Source organism: Pristiophorus japonicus, chromosome 1 (genome assembly GCF_044704955.1).
Source record: "Pristiophorus japonicus isolate sPriJap1 chromosome 1, sPriJap1.hap1, whole genome shotgun sequence".
Lineage (NCBI taxonomy): Eukaryota > Metazoa > Chordata > Chondrichthyes > Pristiophoridae > Pristiophorus > Pristiophorus japonicus.
In genome coordinates, this window is record NC_091977.1 from 481,514,793 (window position 1) to 481,540,651 (window position 25,859).

Here is a 25,859-nt window from a genome sequence, read left to right on the forward strand (position 1 = left end):
AACAGAATCTCTAGCAGAGTGTTACTAGAGAGCTGGTGTTAACGGGGATGGGGGTGGGTGGGAGGCGCTACCGACTCCTGTGAAAATACATGGGACTTAGCGGCGGCGCGAATGCAGTAGCGCATGCCCCACCACGCAATGGAAATGGTCCACCGCCTCGCGAGACTGCCCGGCCGCACACCCATTGCAGGATAAAGGTTAAAGGGGAGGTGCGCTGTGCTGCGCGTCAACATTCTTTTCTCTGACTCAGTGGTCGGGCCGCTGTCCAACGCTGTCACGGGGTCTGGGCCGCAATCATGCAGCCCGGCACTCCGTTTCGATTCCAGGCTGTGGCCACGGCATCCCTCACCCCTGGGTCTGTAGAGCTCTCAGCGTCCCTTCCCTTTAATGGAAGGGGAGAGACTTTGAAACGCATCAGCGATACAGCACACTGTGATGCACCCGGCTTGCACCCCCGATCCCACCCCAAAAGGAAGTGGAGCGTGTGACATTGCGGTGAGGTGCGGTAACCCCAATTTCGCTTCCGGAGCGGGACTTCTGCGCCAGGTGCAGAATGTCTGTCTCCGGAGAAAAGTATGGCCAACACAGCATGCTGTCTAGTGATGAGACACAAGTCCACAGCTGTGATTGCCCCCTCAGTGAGCTCAAGCATACATCGCGAATCTATGGAGCAGTCGTCTTGGAAGCCAATACATTAAGAAGAAAAATCTATAGGGCCAATATACCTATTCAGTTATCTTATCTTAACAGACCTTTTCACTCGCTAAGAAAACTGCCTTCCAAAGCATTCTCTCACTGTCTTTTCTGGAGAGCAAGAAATGGCGAGGCAATAATACTGACTCCCACCTCATTTAATATCGCAACATAATAGGTGGGAAATTTACTAAGTCCTGTAGCTAAAAGAAGGGCAGGCCACAACTATCATCTGGGCTATATTTTGGAGTAACCATAAGAACAAGTACTAATTGGTTGCAATGACTTACTCACGGACAAGACGAATATGGAGAAGACACCGATCACCTGCCATAGTCGCAGTCCCCAGAAAACCACAGTTTCCGATGTCACAGGCTCCGGTTTTGTTGGAGGAACTGTAGTGGACTGGGAAAAAAAGATTGTCACTGACACTTTTGCAGGTTTTTAAATATTTTTATTGCATATTATGTAGAACAACTGCATTCACTTAATATTATATAGTGCAAATTTTCTGGGAACATGGGAATGGGAGTAGACTATTCAGCCCAATGAGCCGATTCTTGTTAGATGATGGCTGATCTGTACCTCAACTCCATTTACTCGCCTTTGTTCCATATCCCTCGATACCATTACCTAATAAAAATCTATCGATTTAAGTCTTGATAATTTCAGTTGACCCAGCACCCACAGCCTCTTGGGGGAGTGAGTTCCAGATTTCTACTACACTTTGTGTGAAAAGTGCTTCCTGATTTCACTCCCTAATTAAGCTTAGCTCTAATTTCAAGATTATGATGCTTTACCCCCACCAAAGGAAATATTTTTTTTATATCTGCACTATTAATCACTTTATCATTTGAAACACCTTGATTAGATCATCTCTCAACTATCCAAACTCATGAATACAAGCCAAGCTTATGCAACCTGTCTTCACAATTTAACCAAAGGCATTCGATAAGGTGCCGCATAAAATGTTGTTACGCAAGAAAAGGCCTCATGCAGTTGGGGGTAAAATATTAGCATGGATAGAGGATTGGTTAATGGACAGAAAACAGAGATTATGGATAAACGGGTCATTTTCATTTGGTAGTTTGTAACTAGTGGGATGCTGCGAGGATCAGTGCTGGGGCCTCAGCTATTTACAATCTATATTAGATGAAGGGACCGAGAATAATGTATCCAGGTTTGCTGACGGTACAAAGCCAGGTGGGAAAGTAAGCTGTGAGGAGGACACAAAGAGCCTGCAAAGGAATATAGATAGGTTAAGTGAGTGGGCGATAAGGTGGTAGATGGAATAAAATGTGGGGAAATGTGAGGTTATTTACTATGGTAGGAAGAATAGGAAAATAGAATATTTTTTAAATAGTGAGGAACTATTAAATATTGGTTTTCAGAGAAATGTAGGTGTCCAAGTACAGGAAATATAGAGAGCATGCAGGTACAGAAAGTAATTAGGAAGGCAAATGGCATGTTGGCCTTTATTGCAAGGGGTTTGGAGTACAAGAGCAAGATAGCCTCATTACAATTGCACAGGGCTTTGGTGAGATCACACCTGGAGTAGTGTGCATAGTTTTGGTCTCCTTATCTAAGGAAGGATATACTTATATTGGAGCTGGTGCAATGAAGCAACACTAGATTGATTCTTGGGATGAGAGGGTTGTCCTATGAGAAGAGAATAAGTAGGTTGGGCTTATACACTCTGGAGTTTAGAAGAATGAGAGGTGATCTCATTTGAAACATAAAAGATTATGAGGGGAATTTACAGGGTAGATCTGAGAGGGTGTTTCCCCTGGCTGGAGAGTCTAGAACGAGGGGGCATAGTCCCAGGTTAAGGGATGGGCCATTTAAGACTGAGATGAGGGGGAATTTCTTCACTCAGAGATTTGTAGGATCTTTGGAATTCTCTGCTTCAAAGGGCTGTGGCTGCTGAATCGTTGAGTATATTCAAGGCTGAGATAGATAGATTGTTGGACTCTAAGGGAATCAAGGGATATAGAGATGGGACGGGAAAGTGGAGTTGAGGTCGAAGATCAGCCATGATCTTATTGAATGGCAAAGCAGACATAAGAACATAAGAACACAAGAAATAGGAGCGGGAGTAGACCATTTGACCCCTCGAGCCTGTTCCGCCATTCAATAAGATCATGACTGATCTGATCATGGACTCAGTTCCACTTCCCTGCCCACTCCCCATAACCCTTTATTCCCTTATCACTCCAAAATCTGTCTATCTCCGCCTTAAATATAGTCAATGACCCAGCCTCCACAGCTCTCTGGGGCAGAGAATTCTATAGTTTTACCACCCTCTGAAAGAAGAAATTCCTCCTCATCTCAGTTTTAAATGGGCGGCCCCTTATTCTGAGACTATGCCACCTAGTTTTAATTTACCTTATGAGTGGAAATATCCTCTCTGCATCCAACTTGTCGAGCCCTCTCATTATCTTATATATTTCGATAAGATCTCATTCTTCTGAACTCCAGTGAGTATAATCCCAACCTACTCAACCTATCTTCATAAGTCAACCCCCTCATCTCCGGAATCAACCTAGAGAACCTTCTCTGAACAGCCTCCAATGCAAGTATATCCTTCCTTAAATACGGAGACCAAAACTGCACTCAATATTCCAGGTGTGGCCTCAGCAATACCCTGTACAACTGTAGCAGGACTTCTCTGCTTTTATACTCTATTCCCCTTGCAATAAAGACCAACATTCCATTTGCCTTCCTGATTACTTGCTATACCTGTCATACTAACTTTTTGTGTTTCATACATAAGGACCCCCACATCCCTCTGTACTGCAGCACTTTGCAATTGTTCTCCATTTAAATTATAATTTGCTTTTTTATTATTTCAGGCAAAGTGGATAACCTCACATTTTCCGACATTATACTCCATCTGCCAAATTTTTGCCCACTCACTTAGTCTGCCTATATCCCTTTGCAGATTTTTTGTGTCCTCTTCACAATTTGCTTTCCCACCCATCTTTGTATCATCAGCAAACTTGGTTACATTACACTCGGTCCCTTCTTCCAAGTCATTAATATAGATTGTAAATAGTTGAGGACCCAGCACTGATTCCTGTGGCACCCCACTTGTTACTGTTTGCCAACCGGAAAGTGATCGGTTTATCCCGACTCTCTGTTTTCTCTATCCATGCTAATATATTACTCGCAACCCCATGGACTATTATCTTATGCAGTAACCTTTTATGTGGTACCTTATCGAATGCCTTCTGGAAATCCAAATGCACCACATCCACTGGACACAAGGGGCTGTAATTGACCTGGAATCTGCCATCATCTGTTAATGCAAGGCGGTTAACACCTGCGGAGGTGATCATCAGCCCCATCAATGCCGCTTTAAGCACTATGCGTGCAATGGTTGCAGAACAATGGGACACCTCCAACGAATGTGCAGGCGAGCTGCAAACCCTGCAAACCCTGCAAACCACCACGTTGCAGAGGAAGATCGATCCACTGTGGATCAGGCTGAATTGGAGACTCATACTGAGGAGGCAGAAGTGTACGGGGTACATACATTCACTACGAAATGTCCACCAATAATGTTGAAAGTTGAACTGAATGGTATTCTAGTATCTAAGAAGTAGAAAGAAACAGAAAGGTGACGTCACAGCCAAGGGGCTAAGTGATTGGCTGGTGATTGGTGAGTAGCTTTTCTTTTTCTTTCTTTTTTATATTAGTCAGTAACTTTTAACATTGTTGTTGCCAATTTAAGTGTATCTAAGGCTTAAGTCATGGCAGGGGAGCTCGGTCACGTGATATGCTCCTCCTGTACCATGTGGGAACTCAGGGATACTTCCGGTGTCCCTGACGACTACGTGTGTGGGAAGTGTATCCGCCTCCAGCTCCTGACTCACCGCGTTGCAGAATTGGAGCTGAGGGTGGATTCACTCTGGAGCATCCACGATGCTGAGAACGACGTGAGTAGCATGTGTAGCGAGCTGGTCTTACCGCAGGAGAAGGATCCACAGCCAGCTAGGGAATGGAAAACCAGCAGGAAGAGTAGAGCAAGGAAGGTAGTGCAGGGGTCCCCTGTGGTCATCCCCCTGCAAAACAGATACACTGCTTTGAGTGCTGTTGAGGGGGATGACTCATCAGGGGAGGGCAGCAGCAGCCAAGTTCATGGCACCATAGCTGGCTCTGTTGCACAGGAGGGCAGGAAAAAAGTGGGAGAGCGATAGTGATAGGGGATTCAATTGTGAGGGGAATAGATAGGCGTTTCTGCGGCTGCAAACGAGACTCCAGGATGATATGTTGCCTCCCTGGTGCAAGGGTCAAGGATGTCTCGGAGCGGGTGCAGGACATTCTAAAAAGGGAGGGACAACAGCCAGTTGTCGTGGTGCACATTGGTACCAACGACATAGGTAAAAAAAGGGATGAGGTCCTACGAAACGAATTTAAGGAGCTAGGAGCTAAATTAAAAAGTAGAACCTCAAAAGTAGTAATCTTGGGATTGCTACCAGTGCCACGTGCTAGTCAGAGTAGGAATCGTAGGATAGCGCAGATGAATACGTGGCTTGAGCAGTGGTGCAGCAGGGAGGGATTCAAATTCCTGGGGCATTGGAACAGGTACTGGGGAGGTGGGACCAGTGCAAACCGGACGGTCTGCACCTGGGCAGGACCGGAACCAATGTCCTAGGGGGAGTGTTTGCTAGTGCTGTTGGGGAGGAGTTAAACTAATATGGCAGGGGAATGGGAGCCAATGCAGGGAGACAGAGGGAAACAAAAAGGAGACAAAAGCAAAAGACAGAAAGGAGATGAGGAAAAGTGGAGGGCAGAGAAACCCAAGAAAAAGAACAAAAAGAGCCACTGTACAGCAAAATCCTAAAAGGACAAAGGGTGTTAAAAAAACAAGCCTGAAGGCTTTGTGTCTTAATGCAAGGAGTATCCGTAATAAGGTGGATGAATTAACTGTGCAAATAGATGTTAACAAATATGATATGATTGGGATTACAGAGACGTGACTCCAGGATGATCAGGGCTGGGAACTCAACATCCAAGGGTATTCAACATTCAGGAAGGATAGAATAAAAGGAAAAGGAGGTGGGGTAGCATTGCTGGTTAAAGAGGAGATTAACGCAATAGTTAGGAAAGACATTAGCTTGGATGATGTGGAATCTATATGGGTAGAGCTGCAGAACACCAAAGGGCAAAAAACGTTAGTGGGAGTTGTGTACAGACCTCCAAACAGTAGTAGTGACATTGGGGAGGGCATCAAACAGGAAATTAGGGGTGCATGCAATAAAGGTGCAGCATTTATCATGGGTGACTTTAATATGCACATAGATTGGGCTAGCCAAACTGGAAGCAATACGGTGGAGGAGGATTTCCTAGAGTGCATACGGGATGGTTTTCTCGACCAATATGTCGAGGAACCAACTAGGGGGGAGGCTATCTTAGACTGGGTGTTGTGTAATGAGAGAGGATTAATTAGCAATCTCGTTGTGCGAGGCCCCTTGGTGAAGAGTGACCATAATATGGTGGAATTTTGCATTAGGATGGAGAATGAAACAGTTAATTCAGAGACCATGGTCCAGAACTTAAAGAAGGGTAACTTTGAAGGTATGAGGCATGAATTGGCTAGGATAGATTGGCGAATGATACTTAAGGGGTTGACAGTGGATGGGCAATGGCAGACATTTAGAGACCGCATGGATGAACTACAACAATTGTACATTCCTGTCTGGCGTAAAAATAAAAAAGGGAAGGTGGCTCAACCGTGGCTATCAAGGGAAATCAGAGATAGTATTAAAGCCAAGGAAGTGGCATACAAATTGGCCAGAAATAGCAGCGAACCCGGGGACTGGGAGAAATTTAGAACTCAGCAGAGGAGGACAAAGGGTTTGATTAGGGCAGGGAAAATGGAGTACGTGAAGAAGCTTGCAGGGAACATTAAGACGGATTGCAAAAGTCTCTATAGATATGTAAAGAGAAAAAGGTTAGTAAAGACAAACGTAGGTCCGCTGCAGTCAGAATCAGGGGAAGTCATAATGGGGAACAAAGAAATGGCAGACCAATTGAACAAGTACTTTGGTTCGGTATTCACTAAGGAGGACACAAACAACCTTCCGGATATAAAAGGGGTCAGAGGGTCTTGTAAGGAGGAGGAACTGAGGGAAATCTTTATTAGGCGGGAAATTGTGTTGGGGAAATTGATGGGATTGAAGGCCGATAAATCCCCAGGGCCTGATGGACTGCATCCCAGAGTACTTAAGGAGGTGACCTTGGAAATAGCGGATGCATTGACAGTCATTTTCCAACATTCCATTGACTCTGGATCAGTTCCTATCGAGTGGAGGGTAGCCAATGTAACCCCACTTTTTAAAAAAGGAGGGAGAGAGAAAACCGGGAATTATAGACCGGTCAGCCTGACCTCAGTAGTGGGTAAAATGATGGAATCAATTATTAAGGATGTCATAGCAGCGCATTTGGAAAGAGGTGACATGATAGGTCCAAGTCGGCATGGATTTGTGAAAGGGAAATCATGCTTGACAAATCTTCTGGAAATTTTTGAGGATGTTTCCAGTAGAGTGGACAAGGGAGAACCAGCTGATGTGGTATATTTGGACTTTCAGAAGGCTTTCGACAAGGTCCCACACAAGAGATTAATGTGCAAAGTTAAAGCACATGGGATTGGGGGTGGTGTGCTGACGTGGATTAAGAACTGGTTGTCAGACAGGAAGCAAAGAGTAGGAGTAAATGGGTACTTTTCAGAATGGCAGGCAGTGACCAGTGGGGTACCGCAAGGTTCTGTGCTGGGGCCCCAGCTGTTTACATTGTACATTAATGATTTAGACGAGGGGATTAAATGTAGTCTCTCCAAATTTGCGGATGACACTAAGTTGGGTGGCAGTGTGAGCTGCGAGGAGGATGCTATGAGGCTGCAGAGTGACTTGGATAGGTTAGGTGAGTGGGCAAATGCATGGCAGATGAAGTATAATGTGGATAAATGTGAGGTTATCCACTTTGGTGGTAAAAACAGAGAGACAGACTATTATCTGAATGGTGACAGATTAAGAAAAGGGGAGGTGCAATGAGACCTGGGTGTCATGGTACATCAATCATTGAAGGTTGGCATGCAGGTACAGCAGGCGGTTAAGAAAGCAAATGGCATGTTGGCCTTCATAGCGAGGGGATTTGAGTACAGGGGCAGGGAGGTGTTGCTACAGTTGTACAGGGCCTTGGTGAGGCCACACCTGGAGTATTGTGTACAGTTTTGGTCTCCTAACTTGAGGAAGGACATTCTTGCTATTGAGGGAGTGCAGCGAAGGTTCACCAGACTGATTCCCGGGATGGTGGGACTGACCTATCAAGAAAGACTGGATCAACTGGGCTTGTATTCACTGGAGTTCAGAAGAATGAGAGGGGAACGTTTAAAATTCTGACGGGTTTGGACAGGTTAGATGCAGGAAGAATGTTCCCAATGTTGGGGAAGTCCAGAACCAGGGGTCAGTCTAAGGATAAGGGGTAAGCTATTTAGGACCAAGATGAGGAGAAACTTCTTCACCCAGAGAGTGGTGAACCTGTGGAATTCTCTACCACAGAAAGTTGTTGAGGCCAATTCACTAAATATATTTAAAAGGGAGTTAGATGAAGTCCTTACTGCTAGGGGGATCAAGGGGTATGGCGAGAAAGCAGGAAGGGGGTACTGAAGTTGCATGTTCAGCCATGAACTCATTGAATGGTGGTGCAGGTTAGAAGGGCCGAATGGCCTACTCCTGCACCTATTTTCTATGTTTCTATGTTTCTATGGAACTGGACACGGGGGCAAGTCAGTCCGTAATGAGTAAAAAGGCCTTCGACAGGCTGTGGGGCAAAAAGGTACACAGGCCCAAGCTCAGCACCATTCACACCAAACTAAGGACTTACACCAAGGAACTAATCCCTGTAATTGGCAGTGCAGAAGTCAAAGTCTCCTATGACGGAGCAGTACATGAACTCCCAGTGTGGATTGTGCCAGGGGATGGCCCCACGTTGTTTGGCAGAAGCTGGCTGGGAAAAATCCGCTGGGACTGGGATGAAATTCGAGCGCTTTCGTCCGTCGATGAAGCCTCATGGACCCAGTTTCTGAGCAAGTTCCCAACATTGTTCGAGCCAGGCATTGGAAGCTTCTCAGGGGCAAAGGTGCAGATCCATTTTGTTCCCGGTACGTGACCCAGCCACCAAAGGCACGGGCGGTACCGTACATGATGCATGAAAAAGTGGAAATTGAGCTGGACAGGCTGCAACGTGAAGGCATCATCACGCCAGTGGAATTCAATGATTGGGCCAGTCTGATTGTCCCGGTACTTAAGGAATATGGCACGGTTAGAATTTGTGGGGACTGTAAAGTAATGATTAACTGTTTTTCGCTGCATGACCAGTACCCGCTACCCAAGGCAGATGACCTATTTGCGACCCTGGCTGGAGGGAAGACATTCACCAAGCTGGACCTGACCTCAGCCTACATGACGCAGGAGCTGGAGGAGTCTTCGAAAGGCCTCACCTGCATCAACACGCACAAAGGTCTGTTTATCTACAACCGGTGCCGGTTCGGGATTTGATCGGCCGCGGCTATCTTCCAGCGGAACATGGAGAGCCTGCTAAAGTCGGTTCTGTGCACTGGGATTTTCCAGGATGACATATTGGTTACAGGTCGGGACACCATGGAGCACTTGAAGAATCTGGAGCAGGTTCTTAGTTGGTTGGATCGCATGGGGCTCAGATTGAAACGCTCGAAGTGTGTTTTCCTGGCACAGGACTTGAATTCTTAGGAAGGAGACTCGCAGCAGACGGCATCAGACCCACCGACGCCAAGACGGAGGCCATCAAGAACGCGCCGAGACCACAGAACGTGACGGAGCTGCGGTCGTTCCTGGGACTCCTTAACTATTTCGGTAATTTCCTACCTGGGTTAAGCACCCTGCTAGAACCCCTACATGTGCTACTGCACAAGGGAGACGACTGGGTATGGGGGAATTCACAAGAGGCTGCCTTTAAGAAAGCCAGAAATCTGTTGTGTTCAAACAAACTGCTTGTCCTGTATAACCCTTGTAAACGATTAGTGCTAGCTTGCGATGCGTCGTCATACAGGGTCGGGTGTGTGTTACAACAGGCTAACGAATCAGGGATTTTGCAACCGGTCGTTTATGCGTCCAGGACTTTGTCCAAGGACGAAAGGGCCTACAGCATGATTGAAAAAGAGACTCTGGCGTGCGTCTATGGGGTAAAAAAAATGCACCAGTACTTATTTGTCTTCAAGTTTGAGCTTGAAACTGACCACAAGTCACTCATATCGCTGTTCTCTGAGAGCAAAGGGATTAATACCAATGCCTCTGCCCGCATCCAAAGATGGGCGCTCACGCTGTCGGCATACAACTTTGTAATCCGCCACAGACCGGGCACAGAGAACTGCACTGATGCTCTCAGTCGGCTACCTTTGCCCAGCACCGGGGTAGAAATGGCAAAGCCAGCGGACTTGCTCATGGTCATGTAGGCATTTGAAAACAAATAGTCCCCCGTTTCAGCCTGCCAGATCAAGACCTGGACCAGCCAGGATCCTTTACTGTCCTTGGTAAAAAACTGTGTCCTCTATGGGAGCTGGTCCGGTGTCCCAGTGGAGATGCAGGAGGCGATTAAGCCGTTCCACAGACACAAAGACGAGTTATCCCCGCAGGCGGACTGTCTATTGTGGGGCAATCGCGTGGTCTTGCCCAAGAAAGGCAGAGGTACGTTCATATGTGAATTGCACAGCACCCACCCAGGCATCGTAATGATGAAAGCCATAGCCAGATCCCAGTGTGGTGGCCTGGCATCGACTCAGATTTAGAGTCATGCTTGTGCCAGTGCAACACTTGCTCTCAGCTGAGCAATGCACCCAGAGAGGCACCACTAAGTTTGTGGTCGTGGCTCTCCAAACCGTGGTCGAGGATCCACGTGGACTATGAAGGCCCATTTCTAGGTAAAATGTTTTTCATTGTCGTGGACGCGTACTCAAAATGGATTGAATGTGCAATAATGTCTGTAAGCACGTCCACAATCACTATTGAAAGCCTACGAGTCATGTTTGCCGCACATGGCCTGCCTGATGTCCTAGTCAGCGACAATGGGCTGTGCTTCACCAGTGCTGAATTCAAGGAATTCATGACCCACAACGGGATCAAACACATCACATCTGCCCTGTTCAAGACCGCATCCAACGGCCAGGCAGAACAGGCAATTCAGACCATCAAGCAAAACTTGAAACGTGTGTCAGAAGGCTCCCTGCAGACCCGGCTGTCCCGAGTGCTGCTCAGCTACTGCACCAGACCCCACTCATTCACCGGGGTTCCCCAGCTGAGCTGCTCATGAAAAGGCACTTAAAACAAGGCTCTCTCTTGTCCACTCCGATCTCCATGGAGGGCAAGCGACAGCAACAAAGTGTGTACCATGACCGCGCAAATTTGTCACACGATATTGAGATCAATTATCCCGTGTTTGTGCTCAATTATGGACATGATCCCAAATGGCTCGTTGGCACGGTCACAGCCAAAGAGTGTTTCAGATCAAATTGGCCAATGGACAAACGCACAGAAAACATTTGGAGCAAATCAAACTGTGGTTCACCAACATCTACGAACAACCCAAAGAGGACATCACCAACTTTGACCCTCCAACACACACACAAGTGGCAACTGACATCATGGTTGACTACGAAGCCAAACTCATCATCCCCAGCAGCCCGGCAAGGCCGGCTGCCAAGAACTGACTAACCCACCCGCGCCTGCATTTGTACCAAGACGATCGACAAGAGAGCGTATAGCCCCAGGTCGTCTCACCTTGTAAATAAGTGTACTGTTGACTTCACGGGGAAGTGATGTTATGTATTTAACCCTTTGTAACCTGCATAACACCTGACCACCAGAGGGCCCACCTGTTGGAGTCCCAAGGGATCCCAGCATCTATTGGGAGCACAGTATATAAGCAGACCATCCACGAGGTACCTGCACTCTGGAATCTTATTAAAGGAGCTAAGGTCACACTTGCTCATTGTACACAGTACTTAATTTCATCCTTTATTATGAGTATACCAATATCTAGGCCCCTCATAATTGTATAAACCTCAATGAGGTCTCCCCTCAGCCTCCTCTGTTCCAAGGAAAACAAATCCAGCCTATCTAATCTGTCCTCATAGCTAAGATTCTCCACTCCTGGCAACATCCTCGTAAATCTTCTCTGTACCCTCTCCAGTGCAATCACATCCTTCCTGTAATATGGTTACCAGAACTGCATGCAGTACTCCAGCTGTGGCCTAACCAGTGTTTTATACAGTTCAAGCATAACCCCGTTGCTCTTGTATTTTAGGCCTTGGCTAATAAAGTATATAGGAGGGCGGGTATCACTGCTGCTCTGTAGATCATGAACTTGGTGCCGGGTTTGTGATCTTGGTCTTCAAACATTCTTTTCCTCAGGCGACCGAAGGCTGCACTGGCACACTGAAGGCAGTGTTCGATTTTGTAAAGTCCTGTCCCCTCAGTATAGATTCACACGAGGCATGTAGTGAAGTCAAGATCACTCTGGACCTGCAACTTTATTTCACAGCTCTGGAATGCTGCACTTGCCTGAGACCTGTCCTTATATACCTGTCTCTTGCAAGTGCGCCCCTGGTGGTGAGGTATGCTGGTGGTTACAGGTCATATCTTATTACAGTCATGTATAGCATGTTAGGATACAGTTATATATAATAATGTAAGGTACATGACATCACCCTCCCCCAAGGTCTTATTGTCTTTATAGGTTCAGTCTCTCAGGTGGTCTACGCTTTCGCGTGGAGCGTCTGAGTTGTGGTTCAGTTGTTTGCCTTGGTGTCTGTTTTTCTTTGGGTGTGGTTGCTGGTATCGCGCCTGGGCTGTCTGTTTCGATTGGTGTGATTATTGTTGACTCGCCTGGGCTGTCTGTTGGGATTGCCCTTTCCTCAGGTTGTTCCCTCTGTCTGTCCACCAAGTGTGGTGCGAGTTCCACATTGTAGTCTGCCTCTGGTTCCGAAGTGTTGTTGGTGAATCTGCTTTTGACTTGGTCTACATACCTCCGGCAGGTTTTGCCATTGTCCATTTGTACTACCAGTAGCCTGTTTCCTTCCTTGCCCGTTACTGTCCCTGCAAGCCATTTGGGACCCCTGCCATAGTTTAGGACAAACACTTTGTCCCCTATCTCATTCCATCTCCCCCTCGAATTTCTGTCATGGTACTCAGTCAGCTTATGGCGCTTTGCCTCAACGATTTTGTGCATATCTTAAAGTCCTTTTCATCAACAGTTGCGCGGGGGGGGATCCCAGTCAATGAGTGCGGACGAGATCTGTATGCCAGCAGCAGTCGCGACAGGCGACCCTGCAGCGTGGGACCTTGGATTTTAAGCATGCCTTGTTTAATGATTTGCACTGCTCTCTCCGCCTGGCTGTTGGAGGTCAGCTTGAACGGTGTCGTCTTGACGTGATTTATTCCGTGGTCAATTATAAAGTCTTGGAATTCTGCGCTGGTGAAGCACGGACCATTGTCACTGACCAATATGTCAGAGATTCCGTGCATTGCAAACATGGTTGCGAGGCTCTCCACAGTGGTGGAGGTTGTGCTCGAGTTTAAAATTGTGCATTTGATCCACTTTGAAAATGCATCTACAACTACGAGGAACATTTTGCCCATGAATGGGCCCGCATAGTCTACATGCACCTGCGACCACAGTTTGGTAGGCCAGGGCCAGGGGCTCAGTGGAGCCTCCCTGGGGGCATTGCTGAGTTGGGCACAAATGGTGCACCTTCGGACGCAGAGCTCCAAGTCCGTGTTAATACCAGGTCACCAGACGTGGGATCTGGCTATGGCCTTCATGAAAATGATCCCTGGGTGCTCGCGGTGGAGCTCCCAGACAAACGCCTCTCTGCCTTGCAGAGGCATGACTACTCGGCTGCACCACATCAGGCAGTCTGCCTGTAGTGATAGCTCATGCATGCACCTGTGAAAGGGTTTTAATTCGCCGGGGCAGGCATCGCGAGCCTCTGCCCAGTCACTGGTTAGGACACATCTTTTTACTAAGGATCACGTGGGGTCGCTGGCCGTCCAGGCTCTGATTTGGCGAGCCATCGTGGGCGAACCTGTGGACTCAAAGGCATTGATTGCCATGACTATCTCACAGTCCTGTTCGTCAGACCCTTCCGTGGTCGCCAGGGGTAGCCTGCTGAGCGCGTCGGCACAGTTGTCTGTGCCTGGTCTGTGTGTGGGGGTAGCAGCTTGTTTAGTGCTGTGAACTTCTTGTTCCGATATTTCATTAGTTGTCGTACCTGCATTGTAAATCAACCTCGTTTCTTCTTCCCCTACCAAGAATGTCTGTGCAACCAGTGCTGCTGCCTCTAAGGTCAGGTTCTTGGTCTCTATGAGCTTTCAGAATATGCCTGCGTGGCCTATTCCTTCAATGAAAAAGTCTCTCAGCATTTCTCTCCTCAGTTCATCGGAGAACTCACATAAACTAGCCAACCTCCGAAGTTCCGCCACGAAGTCGGGTATGCTCTGGCCCACACAGCGTCTGTAGTTGTAGAACCTGTGTCTGGCCATGTGTAGGCTGCTCGCTGGCTTCAGGTGGTCTCTTACCAGTGTGCTCAATTCTTCAAATGACTTGCTTGCTGGTTTCTCGGGTGCCAACAGATCCTTCATTAAAGCATATGTTTTCGAGCCACAGCTGGTCAAGAGATGGGCTCTTCTCTTGTCTGCCTTATCGTCGCCTAACCAGTCTTTGGTTCCAAAGCTTTGCTGGAGCCTTTCTATAAAGTCCTCCCAATTGTCTCCCGCATTGTACTTTTCATCTGATCCGTTGTTCGCCATTCTGTGGATTCTGTAATCCCATCCTCGTCGCCACTGTAATGTCCTGTCCCCTCAGTACAGATTCACACGAGGCATATAGTGAAGTCAAGGTCACTCTGGACCTGCACCTTTATTTCACAGCTCTGGAATGCTGCACTTGCCTGAGACCTATCCTTATATACCTGTCTCTTGCAAGTGCACCCCTGGTGGTGAGGTATGCTGGTGGCTACAGGTCATATCTTATTACAGTCATGTATAGCATGTTAGGATACAGTTATATATAATAATGTAAGATACATGACAGATTTCATCATCGATGTCTGCCCTTGCTTGCAGAAGGCTCCCAAGGTATTGAAAGTGGCCCACGCTGTCCAAGATCTCGTCATCAATCTGGATAATTGGGGGGCAGTGCTGTGCAGCAGAGGCAGGTTGGTACTGTCACGTATCCTACATGGCTACTGTTGGTACTATCACAAGGTATGCCACCAGAGGGCACAGCAGTGGGAGACTTGTAGGTTACCTGTACAGGTGTGCCAGGGTTAGTATAAAAGTCAGGCCACCAGGTGTGATCCTCACTCTGGAATTATCAATAAAGGACTAAGGTCACTACAATTCAAGTACAACATTTTGCCTCGTGGAGTCATTATCAGAGCATCCAAAGACATAACAGGGACAGAACCTTTGTCTTCCGGATGTTTAATGTAAGGCCCAGTCTCTTGTACGCTTCAGTGAAGGAATCAACGATAGTTTGGTTTTCGGCCTCCGAGTGCGTATAAACGCAAGCATCGTCTGCATACTGTAATTAAATAACAGAGGTTGGAACAACATTGGTTCTGGACTGGAGGCGATGGAGATTGAACAATATCCCGTTTGTCCTGTAGATTAACGCGGGGTGCTTATTAAAGATGAGATGACGTGTTGCAGTGAGAAATATTGAGCAGATCAATGACTTAGCCTTGCTTGACACCGATCTGCAATTGTATTGGTTCTGTGGTGGATCCGTTGGTAAGTGTTATGTCCTTGGATGCTCTGATAATGACTCCACGAGGCAATGTGTTGTACTTGAACTGCAGTGACAGTCCTTTATTGATAACTCCAGAGTGAGGATCACACCTGGTGGCCTGCCTTTTATACTAGGCCAGGCACACCTGTACAGGTAACCTACAAGTCTCCCACTGCTATGCACTCTGGTGGCACACCTTGTGATAGTACCAACAGTAGTCATGTAAGATACATTACTGTAAGGATCACGGCTTGCAAGTCATCGTGAAGCAGGCGGAGGATGGTGACAAATTTTTGAGGACAGCCGAATTTGTGAAGGACACTCTATAATCCATCTCGAAGGCCTTTATGAGATCAAAGAAAGCCATATACAAAGGTTGATGTTGCTCCCTATATTTCTCTTGAATTTGTCGTGCGGTGGAAATCATGTCCATTATGCCTCTTATTGGGTGGAATTTGTATTGTGACTCTGGGAGGAGACGATTGAGGAGGATTCTTGCGATAATTTTCCCAGTGGCAGACAGCAGAGAAACTCCTCTGTAATTAACGCAATTGGACTTGTCTCCTTTCTTGAAGATGGTCACGATTATGGCATCTACACACCTATAGATTGGAGAGTAGCTAATGTAACACAACTTTTTAAAAAAGGAGGGAGAGAGAAAACAGGGAATTATAGACCAGTTAGCCTGACCTCAGTAGTGGGGAAAATGTTGGAATCAATTAATAAAGATGTAATAGCAGCTCATTTGGAAAGCAGTGACAGGTTCGGTCCAAGTCAGCATGGATTTATGAAAGGGAAATTATGCTTAACAAATCTTCTAGAATTTTTTGAGGATGTAACTAGTAGAGTGGACAAGGGAGAACCAGTGGATGTGGTGTATTTGGACTTTCAAAAGGCTTTTGACAAGGTCCCACACAAGAGATTGGTGTGCAAAATCAAAACACATGGTACTGGGGGTAATGTATTGACGGTGGATAGAGAACTGGTTGGCAGACAGAAAGCAGAGAGTCGGGATAAATGGGTACATTTCCGAATGGCAGGAAGTGACTAGTGGGGTACCGCAAGGTTCAGTGCTGGGACCCCAGCTATTTACAATATACATTAATGATTTAGATGAAGGAATTGAGTGTAATATCTCCAAGTTTGCAGATGATACTAAGCTGGGTGATGGTGTGAGCTGTAAGGAGGATGCTAAGAGGCTTGCACAGGGTGACTTGCACAGGTTAGGTGAGTGGGCAAATGCATGGCAGATGCAGTATAATGTAGATAAATGTGAGGTTATCCACTTTGGTGGCAAAATCCACTTTGATGGCAAAGGCAGAATATTATCTGAATGGTGACAGATTAGGAAAAGGGAAGGTGCAACGAGACTGGGTGTCATGGTACATCAGTCATTGAAAGTTGGCATGCAGGTACAGCAGGTGGTGAAGAAGGCAAATGGTATGTTGGCCTTCATAGCGAGAGGATTTGAGTATAGGAGCAGGGAGATCTTACTGCAGTTGTACAGGACTTTGTTGAGGCCACACCTTGAATATTGTGTATAGTTTTGGAATCCTAACCTGAGGAAGGACATTCTTGCTATTGAGGGAGTGCAGCGAAGGTTCACCAGACTGATTCCTGGGATGGCAGGACTGACATATGAAGAAAGACTGGATCGACTAGGCTTATATTCACTGGAATTTAGAAGAATGAGAGGGATCTCATAGAAATATATAAAATTCTGATGGGATTGGACAGGTTAGATGCAAGAAGAATGTTCCCAATGTTGGGGAAGTCCAGAACCAGAGGTCACAGTCTAAGGACAAGGGGTAAGTCATTTATGACTGAGATGAGAAGAAACTTCTTCACTCAGAGAATTGTGAACCTGTATAATTCTCTACCACAGAAAGTTGTTCAGGCCAGTTCGTTAGATATATTCAAAAGGGAGTTGTGGCCCTTATGGCTAAAGGGATCAAGGGGTATGAAGAGAAAGCAGGAATGGGGTACTGAAGTTGCATGATCAACCATGATCATATTGAATGGTGATGCAGGCTAGAAGGGCCGAATGGCCTACTTCTGCATCTATATTCTATGTTTCTATGTTTGTACATCTACACACTTAGTGTGTGAGAGCCTCGCCTCGCTGAGATTTGAAAGCAAAAATTGAGCCTACAGGCCTATGCATAGCGATCGAATTGATGCCACATTTTGAAAGCGAGACTTGTAGAGCTGGGGGAGCGGGGGTGGGGTTGGCGTACGGGGGTGGGGGCCAGGGCTGGGGAGTTGGGGTGGAAAGCACACACTGTGGGCCTTGCAAAGTCTCACTTGGAGCTTGAAATTATGTAAACACTTACTTTGCTCGATTTCACACACTTTTGGTCTTTTCCTCTGATAATACAAACTGCACTAGGAGGGTTAGCATAGATTATAGCATAGGTTTTACGCACTTGAGCTCCTGGAATATTGTGGCATAGAGTTCAGGGATATGTATTGTACTTACATAATGTTATTAGAACACTCGAGGACCCCCTAATGGCAGCAAGCATACTGTAGCTGTTCCACACTATGGTCTCCTCTTATATTGAGGTAAATCTTGACTTTGTGCAATAGTGTAAAACAGGTGATAGCGAATCGGAAAGTTAAGTAAAAATTGGGAGAGATGTAAACCATCAGCTGATTCACTATCACCTGTTTTACACTAATGTTTGTTATATATAAAGGGAATGTTCCAGAGAGTTTGAAATAAAACAGCCATTACAGTACCACAACAACTTGAGTGTTTATTCAGGCAGACCTTTCTATCCTGATCGCTATACCACAATTCTTGATACGTTTTTCTAGTGACGCTGAAGGGTCTTGCACCCACAAGCCACTGACTTTTTTTTATTCGTTCACGGGATGTGGGCATCGCTGGCAAGGCCAGCATTTATTGCCCATCCCTAATTGCCCTTGAGAAGGTGGTGATGCGCTGCCTTCTTGTACTGCTGCAGTCCGTGTGGTGAAGATACTTCTGTAGGGCTGTTAGGGAGGGAGTTCTAGGATTTTGACACAGCGACAATGAAGGAACGGTGATATATTTTCAAGTCAGGATTGGTGCGACTTGGAGGGGAACTTTCAGGTGATGGTGTTCCCATGTGCCTGCTGCTTTGTCCTTCTAGATGGTAGAGGTCACGGGTTTGGGAGGTGCTGCCGAAGAAGCCTTGGCGAGTAGCTGCAGTGCGTCATGTAGATGGTACACACTACAGTCACCGTGTGCCGGTGGTGGAAGGATGAGTGTTAAAGATGGTGGATGGGGTGCCAATCAAGTGGTTGTTTTGTCCTGGATGGTGTCGAGCTTCTTGAGTGTTGTTGGAGCTGTACTCATTCAGGCAAATGGGGTGCATTCCATCACACTTCTGCCTTGTGCCTTGTAGATGATAGAAAGGCTTTGGGCAGTCAGGTGGTGAGACACTTGCTGCAGAATACCCAGCCTCTGACCCGCTCTTGTTGCCACAGTGTTTATGTGGCTGGTCCAGTTAAGTTTCTGGTCAATGGTAACCCCCAGGATATTGATGGTGGAGGATTTGGTGATGATAATGCCGTTGCATGTCAAGGGGATGTGGTTAGACTCTCGCTTTTTGAAGTTAGTCATTGCCTGTCACCTATGTGGTACTTGCCACTTTTCAGCCTAAGCCTGAATGTCATCCAGGTCGTTCTGCATGCAGGCATAGACTGCTTCATTATCCGAGGAGTTGCGGCTAGCTCACCCAGGTTGGCACCTCATTTTTAGGTATGCGTGGTGCTGCTCCTGGCATGCTCTTCTGCACTCCTCATTGAACCAGAATTGGTCCGCTGACTTGATGGTGATGGTAGATTTAGGGATATGCTAGGCCATTGATAGAAAATTCAAACAGGCTACATTTAGATAGGTTGAGAAAACACAGACTCCCATGTCTATGTGCAGTTCAGCATGTTGCATTAAGTCATCAATCAACTTGACATTTTAGGACCTTGGGTAGCGAGCCAATTAAAAGGTTAAAAGACTATTAATTGAGCCAATAAGCTCAAAGAAGGCGAGTTCTTTTCTGTAAATTGAACCCGGTATAAATACAGCCATTTTGGCCATGTGATATCAGAAGGACAAAGACCTGGCTTAAAGCCAAGAGCTTGTTGCTGTCTGCCAAAATAAAGTGACATTAAAACTACAATCGGAGTTCGTATTTCATTGGAAATTAAGAGATCTAACAATTTTGGCGTCACGAACAGGATCGCTGAGGAAAGAAACTGAATTTTGGACATCGGACCTACATACTGAGGTAAGGACTCCTCTTTATAAAAGTCCTCGGTCAAAAGTCTAAATTCGCCTCTCCTTCTACGCGATTCCGAAAGCCTCCGGTTTGCGAACCCTCCGGTTGGTAGTCGGCTTGAGGTCCCATAGACGTCTAAACTTCGGCGATGTGTTAGTTAATTAATCACCGACCTATTGATCGGCTAGAAAGCCTACGACTCGAGACCCCAGTAAAGAACTCAGTATTATGGCAGCAGGAGATAAGAACAAAGAATTGCCTACAACTGTTAAAGGTGGACAAGCACCACCTGAGGTTTCAATAGATTAAATTCTCGAACAGTTGAAAGAATATATAGAGCAACAATTCAATTTATTTAAAACCTGTATTAAGATCAAACAAAAGTATGGAACCTCCAAAGGACAATGGTCCTTGGACGAGATTAAAAGGGTCTGGGGAAAAATGACCCGTATGAAAAATAAAGAGCGAACTAGATGGTCCCTAGCCGTTATGGGACAGATTTGAAAGCGGAATGAAATTATAATGCGTTCCCAACATGATCGAGAACTGACCAGTACAAAGGACCAATTGCAAGCTGTTTGTGAACAGTTCCGACAGAAAAAACTTGAACTTGAAAAGTCGGAAGTGGAAGTTAAAAATCTTAAAGGCGAAATTAAAGAATGGAAAAAATCGTTAGGTCAAGAGACGGTAATAGGAAAAGAAAAATGTATCGGTCAATTCCTAGGGTACTCATGTTTGGATAAATTAAAAGCGCAAACCCGAAGACACGACCGAGGAATAGATACGGATTCTGAATCCTCCGACGATACAGGGTCGGAGGATGAAGATTTGGGGTGCATTTTGCCCCGTTTAAAAAAAGACGAGTTGTAGTCAATTCAGAAGAGACTCCGGATGAGGGCGGAACCAAAAAAACGAGGAAAAGGGTGTACGAAAAATACTTAGTTCATGATCCAGCAGACCCAGAGAAAATTGATAAGTGGTCCAAGGAATTGCCCAATCCAAAGAAAGGGGGAGTGAAAACGTGGGGACCAATTGGACCGCTTAAGAAATATATATCAACTTCATCCCTGGGACGGAGTACAAATTTTGACCATAATGGTGCCAAAAACACAGGGAAGAAAATTGCACGACAAGGTAGAAGAAGCTTTGGGGCAGGATGAGCAAGAATTAGACGCAGGATGGGAGGTGATTAAACACTGGCTGCAAGCCTTCAGTCCAGCTAAGACAGACTGGGGAAAAATTGCAGCCTACCAACAGAAAGAAACAGAGGAGGTACTGGAGTATGACGAGTGATTTAGATGCACGTGGCTAGAACATTTGGGTATGAATAATACGGATGAGGAAATGGATGAACAAGTGTTTGGACCCCTGAAAGCAGCTTTCGTGGCAGGTCTAAAGCCAGAACTGTCCAAAATGCTTAAGGTAGTGTTACCGGACTGGGAAGGTAGAGGAACTACCTTTGCAGCATTGGTGGATCGATGTAACCAATTAGATCGGGATATGGGAGCTAAAGTCCAAGCTGTACAGGCTATGGGATGGAAATCCCAGGATTCCGATAAACAGTCATCAGGAAAATTACCCGGAAAATGTCATTATTGTGGGAAAGAAGGTCACTGGGCCAAGACGTGCAGGTCAAAACAGAAAGGTCGTGGCTGGGGAAGAGGATGCAGCCAGGGATACAATTCAGCCAACAAACCAGGCTTGTCACAAGATAACGACCTCATAGAAGCATTTAAGCGACTGACAATACAACAACAGAAGGAGTTACTTGGGATAGCAAAAAACGATTAGAGTCCACCCTGGCCCCCCTCCTTGCACTAATACAACAGAGGGGAGATGGGCTATATATAACTGTGAGGGTGGGTGATAAGGATGTGGACTGTCTTTTAGACACAGGGGCGGAATTAACATGCTTACCCCTGCAATATGGAGACTTTTTGTCGTTGGATGGTAGGGCACGTACAGCCTATGGAGTTGGGGGCCATAAAATGGAAATTAAAAGGACAACACCGGTACTTATAGGGCTGGGTCCACATGAACTAACCACGCCGGTCTGGATAGGCCCAGTAGATCAACCCCTTTTGGGAATGGACGTTCTAATCCAAATAGATTCATCGTTGCATTTCGAGGATGGTCGGGTGACATGGTCAATTAGAACTTTGAAGAAAGAAGAATTGAAGGAACACCCAATATGGGCTAAAGATAAGAACGATTGTGGCCTACTCCAGATGGAGCCTGCGTCATTTACCGGGACCAAGCCTCCATGCACTAAACAGTATCCCATCAGTCAACTGCCATCGCGGGAATCTTACCGGTTATTCAGCAATTGGAGAATCAAAGGGTGCTTATTAAAACACATAGTTCCTCCAATAGCCCCGTGTGGCTGGTGCAGAAATCTAACGAGACTTGGCACTTGACTGTCGATTATAGGAAAGCTAACTAGTGTATTGATCAAAAAGCTCCTTTGGTCGCAGATCCCTCCACCATTTTTAATGCCCTCAAACCGGAACATAAATATTTCTCGGTTATAGATATGGCCAACGGATTTTGGTCGGTGCCTCTGGCACCGGAGGTTGGACAGTGGTTTGCTTTCACGGTCCAAGGACAACAGTATACTGCAGGGTTACTGCAGGGTTTCCACAACAGCCCTATGGTATTCCACATGGCTTTACAAAGCCATTTGCGAGAATTACCTCCCCTGTCATCCACAGTCATCCAATATGTAGACGATATCCTGCTAGCTTCAAACACAGAAGACCAGCATGAACAAGATTTACGAGCTTTGCTGGACCACCTTCGGCTGAAAGGACATAAAGCCAGCATTGACAAAGCACAAATATCCCAAGAAGAGGTTGTATACCTGGGACAAAAGATTTCACAAGGAAAGAGAGAACTTACCCAGGATAGAACTGCAGCCATTCGGGCTGCTAAAAACCCCACCACTATTCAGGAACTAAGGTCTTTTTTGGGATTGTTTAACTTTAACAGAAATTGGATTGACTCCTTCACACAGCTGGCTCAGCCATTGAATGATATCTTAAAGGGGAAACGTGCCTCTAAAGAAGCCATCACCCTCACTAAGGAACAGCAAGAGGCCTTCCTGAGTTTGAAAAACGCTTTGTGTTCGGCACCGGCTCTGGGAATCCCCAACAGTGGTAAGCCATTTACCCTGTTTGTCCATGAGAAAGAAGGATATATGACAGCTATACTGACACAAGAACATGGGGATCGGCAAAGACCTATTGGCTATTATTCGGCAAAACTGGATGCGGTCGCCCTCGGATGGGGAAGTTGCCTAAGGGCTATGGAAGCTACATGTCGAGCGGTAATGATCACTGCGGGTCTAGTCCTCGACCAAAAGCTGATTGTCAAGTGTCCCCACACCGTACATGCTTTGCTGTCTATGAATAGAATGTCTCAGGTGATGGCAGCTAGATGGACCTGCTGGACAGCAGTTTTGGAAGCTCCTAATCTCCATATCGTCCGGGCCAGCCCGGTTAATCCCACAACTATGCTCCCGATGTCAGAATCGAGGGAGCAAGAGGGGGGAGAATGTGAAGAGCATGACTGCGTGGAGATTTTAAAAGAAACAGAAGAAGCAGCCTGAGCAGCAGAGGAGCCTCTGCACAACCCAGACCTCATCCTGTTTACAGATGGTTCCTCCTTTGTTGACAATGGTACCAGAAAAGCAGGATGGGCAGTTACAACCTTATATGAGGTAGTGGCAAAAGGATGTTTACCCTCAGGAACGTCAGCACAACAGGCCGAGTTACGGGCCCTGTCAGAAGCATGTCGAATAGCAGAAGGAGTCAGACAGCTAATGTCTACACAGATTCGCGTTATGCTTTTGGAGTCGCTCACGACTTTGGTCTGTTATGGCGGAAAAGAGGATTCCTCACTGCTGCTGGTACACCTATCCGAAATGGAAAAGAAGTCCGAGACTTACTGGAGGCCATACAATTACCTCAGGAAGTGTCCATCCTGAAGTGTAAGTCCCATACCAAGGAAAATACCACAGAAGCACAGGGAAATGCCCTAGCCGATCAGGCAGCTAAAGATGCTGCCTCACAGGGCTTTCCTCCAGAAGAACCAACACAGATGTGCAGATTGAAAGCACTTAGGACTCTGACACAAGACCTTCAAACAATGCAAGGCGAGTGCTCCCGAGAGGGAAAATGGACATGGATTGAGGCAGAAATTAAGCTATGTGAAGATGGTGTCTGGAGACAAAGAGTTACCGACAAGCCAGTCGTGCCACAAGCGCTTATGCCTTTTTTTAGCCCAACAGATCCACTCGTGGGGACACTTGGCCTCACAACAGATGACGGCACGGTTCCAGAAAATCTGGTGGGGTCAGGGATTTAAAAAACATGCCCAGCTGGTAACAGACCGTTGTGTGGTCTGCCAGAAAAATAATTCTGGACCCATCACGGTAATGCCCCAACTGAGGCCCCCTGCCCCTGTCGGACCATTCCAGCATCTGCAGGTTGATTATATATCTCTTCCTTCATGCCAAGGATACACTAACATTCTTGTCATGGTCGACAGATTCTCTAGATGGGTAGAAGCTGTCCCAACTAAAAGAGCCACAGCCAATCACACTGCAAAGGTCATGTGCAAGGATTACATTCCCCGATGGGGAGTCCCAAGTAGCATTGACTCAGATCAGGGAACACACTTCACAGGTGCTGTCTGCCAAGAAGTCTGTAGGTTACTGAACATTACGTGGGATTTACACTGTCCTTATCATCCACAATAATCAGGACAAGTAGAACGAATGAATCGAACTCTGAAACAAAGGTTTGCCAAATATCACCAAGAAGGAACACCATGGCCCCAGGCACTACCAATAGTGCTATGTAGCATTAGGGCAACCCCGAACAGAACTACAGGTCTAAGCCCATTTGAAATTATAACAGGAAGACCCATGTCGCTGCCAGGAACTATTGATTTACGGAAAGCTGATGTTCACTTAATGAGTGACATTTTGTTAACATACTGTCAGAACTTAACCAATGCTATTAGTTCTGTTTCCCGATAGGTATCGGCAGCTTGGGGTAATCCACCCGAAGGAGGACTCGACATCATCCCGGGAGTCTGGGTGTATGTGAAAAAGTTGCATAAAGAATCTTTGGGTGCCAAGTGGGAGGGACCTTATCAAGTGTTATTGATTACCCAGGCAGCTGTTAAAGTCCAAGGAAAGAAAGCCTGGATCCACGCTTCACACGTTAAACCAGCACCCGTAACTGAAGCTGAAATCTAATAAGGACAATTACTTTTTGCCAAAATGTATAAATTTACTGTATTACTGATTGTAGGTGTTCTCGGCATTTGCCTACTTCTTACTAGCCGACCTTCTGCACCAAAGGGAAATAGTAGGGTAGCAAGGGAATTACATGTAAATACCTTTTTATATATGTCATACATTTATGCCAAACAAGGTAACATTTCTAGTTGTTGGGTGTGTGCGCATATTCCTATTCACTCAAAGGGAGGGATTCCCTTGAGGCCAGTCCCTTGAATATCTCGGAAATGGCTGAGTGGATAATTAATCAAAACAAAACAGGCAATGCGTTTCAGGATACGGAAAACTGGGCACGTAAATGGAAGTCAGCAGGTTACAATCTTTGAAGGGGGATACCAACCGTGCTACAATAATATCAAATGGCCCTCATTTTTTGTTATCACTAATACAACGGGAATAGGAAGACCGGGGGAATCGGTCTGTCTGATTAGAAACATCAAAGGAGGCCAAAATATGGGGTATAGTAACTGCTCCCGGAATTATAATATAATCAAGCCACGGAACCGTCCAAACTGGGCCGACGTGGGAATTTCTAACGTAACGGGGATTCTGAATAAAACAGATGGAAAAGCCTGGACAGGCCCCGGAGTGTTGCTGACAAAGAAACAGCTAACATTCATTGCCTATAATGGCACCTATTGGGTGTGTGGCCACAAGGCCTACCCTTGGCTGCCCCAGAATTGGACGGGATCCTGATATTTAGCCTACATTGTGCCTTATATGTATCATATAAAGTCACTGTCGGAATATTTACACCGTCCTAAGAGAGC

At 46.3% G+C, this 25,859-nt stretch overlaps 1 protein-coding gene across 1 annotated transcript in view; it reads right to left on the reverse strand.

Annotated features, from left to right (window-relative positions):
- The window catches only part of tmie (transmembrane inner ear), a 227,916-nt gene that overhangs the window by 80,550 nt on the left and 121,507 nt on the right, over nt 1-25,859 (reverse strand). Inside the window, exon 2 of the mRNA XM_070876533.1 lies at nt 984-1,098. Within this exon, the coding sequence (XP_070732634.1) occupies nt 984-1,098 (115 nt within the window). The remainder of the gene's footprint in view (nt 1-983; nt 1,099-25,859) is intronic.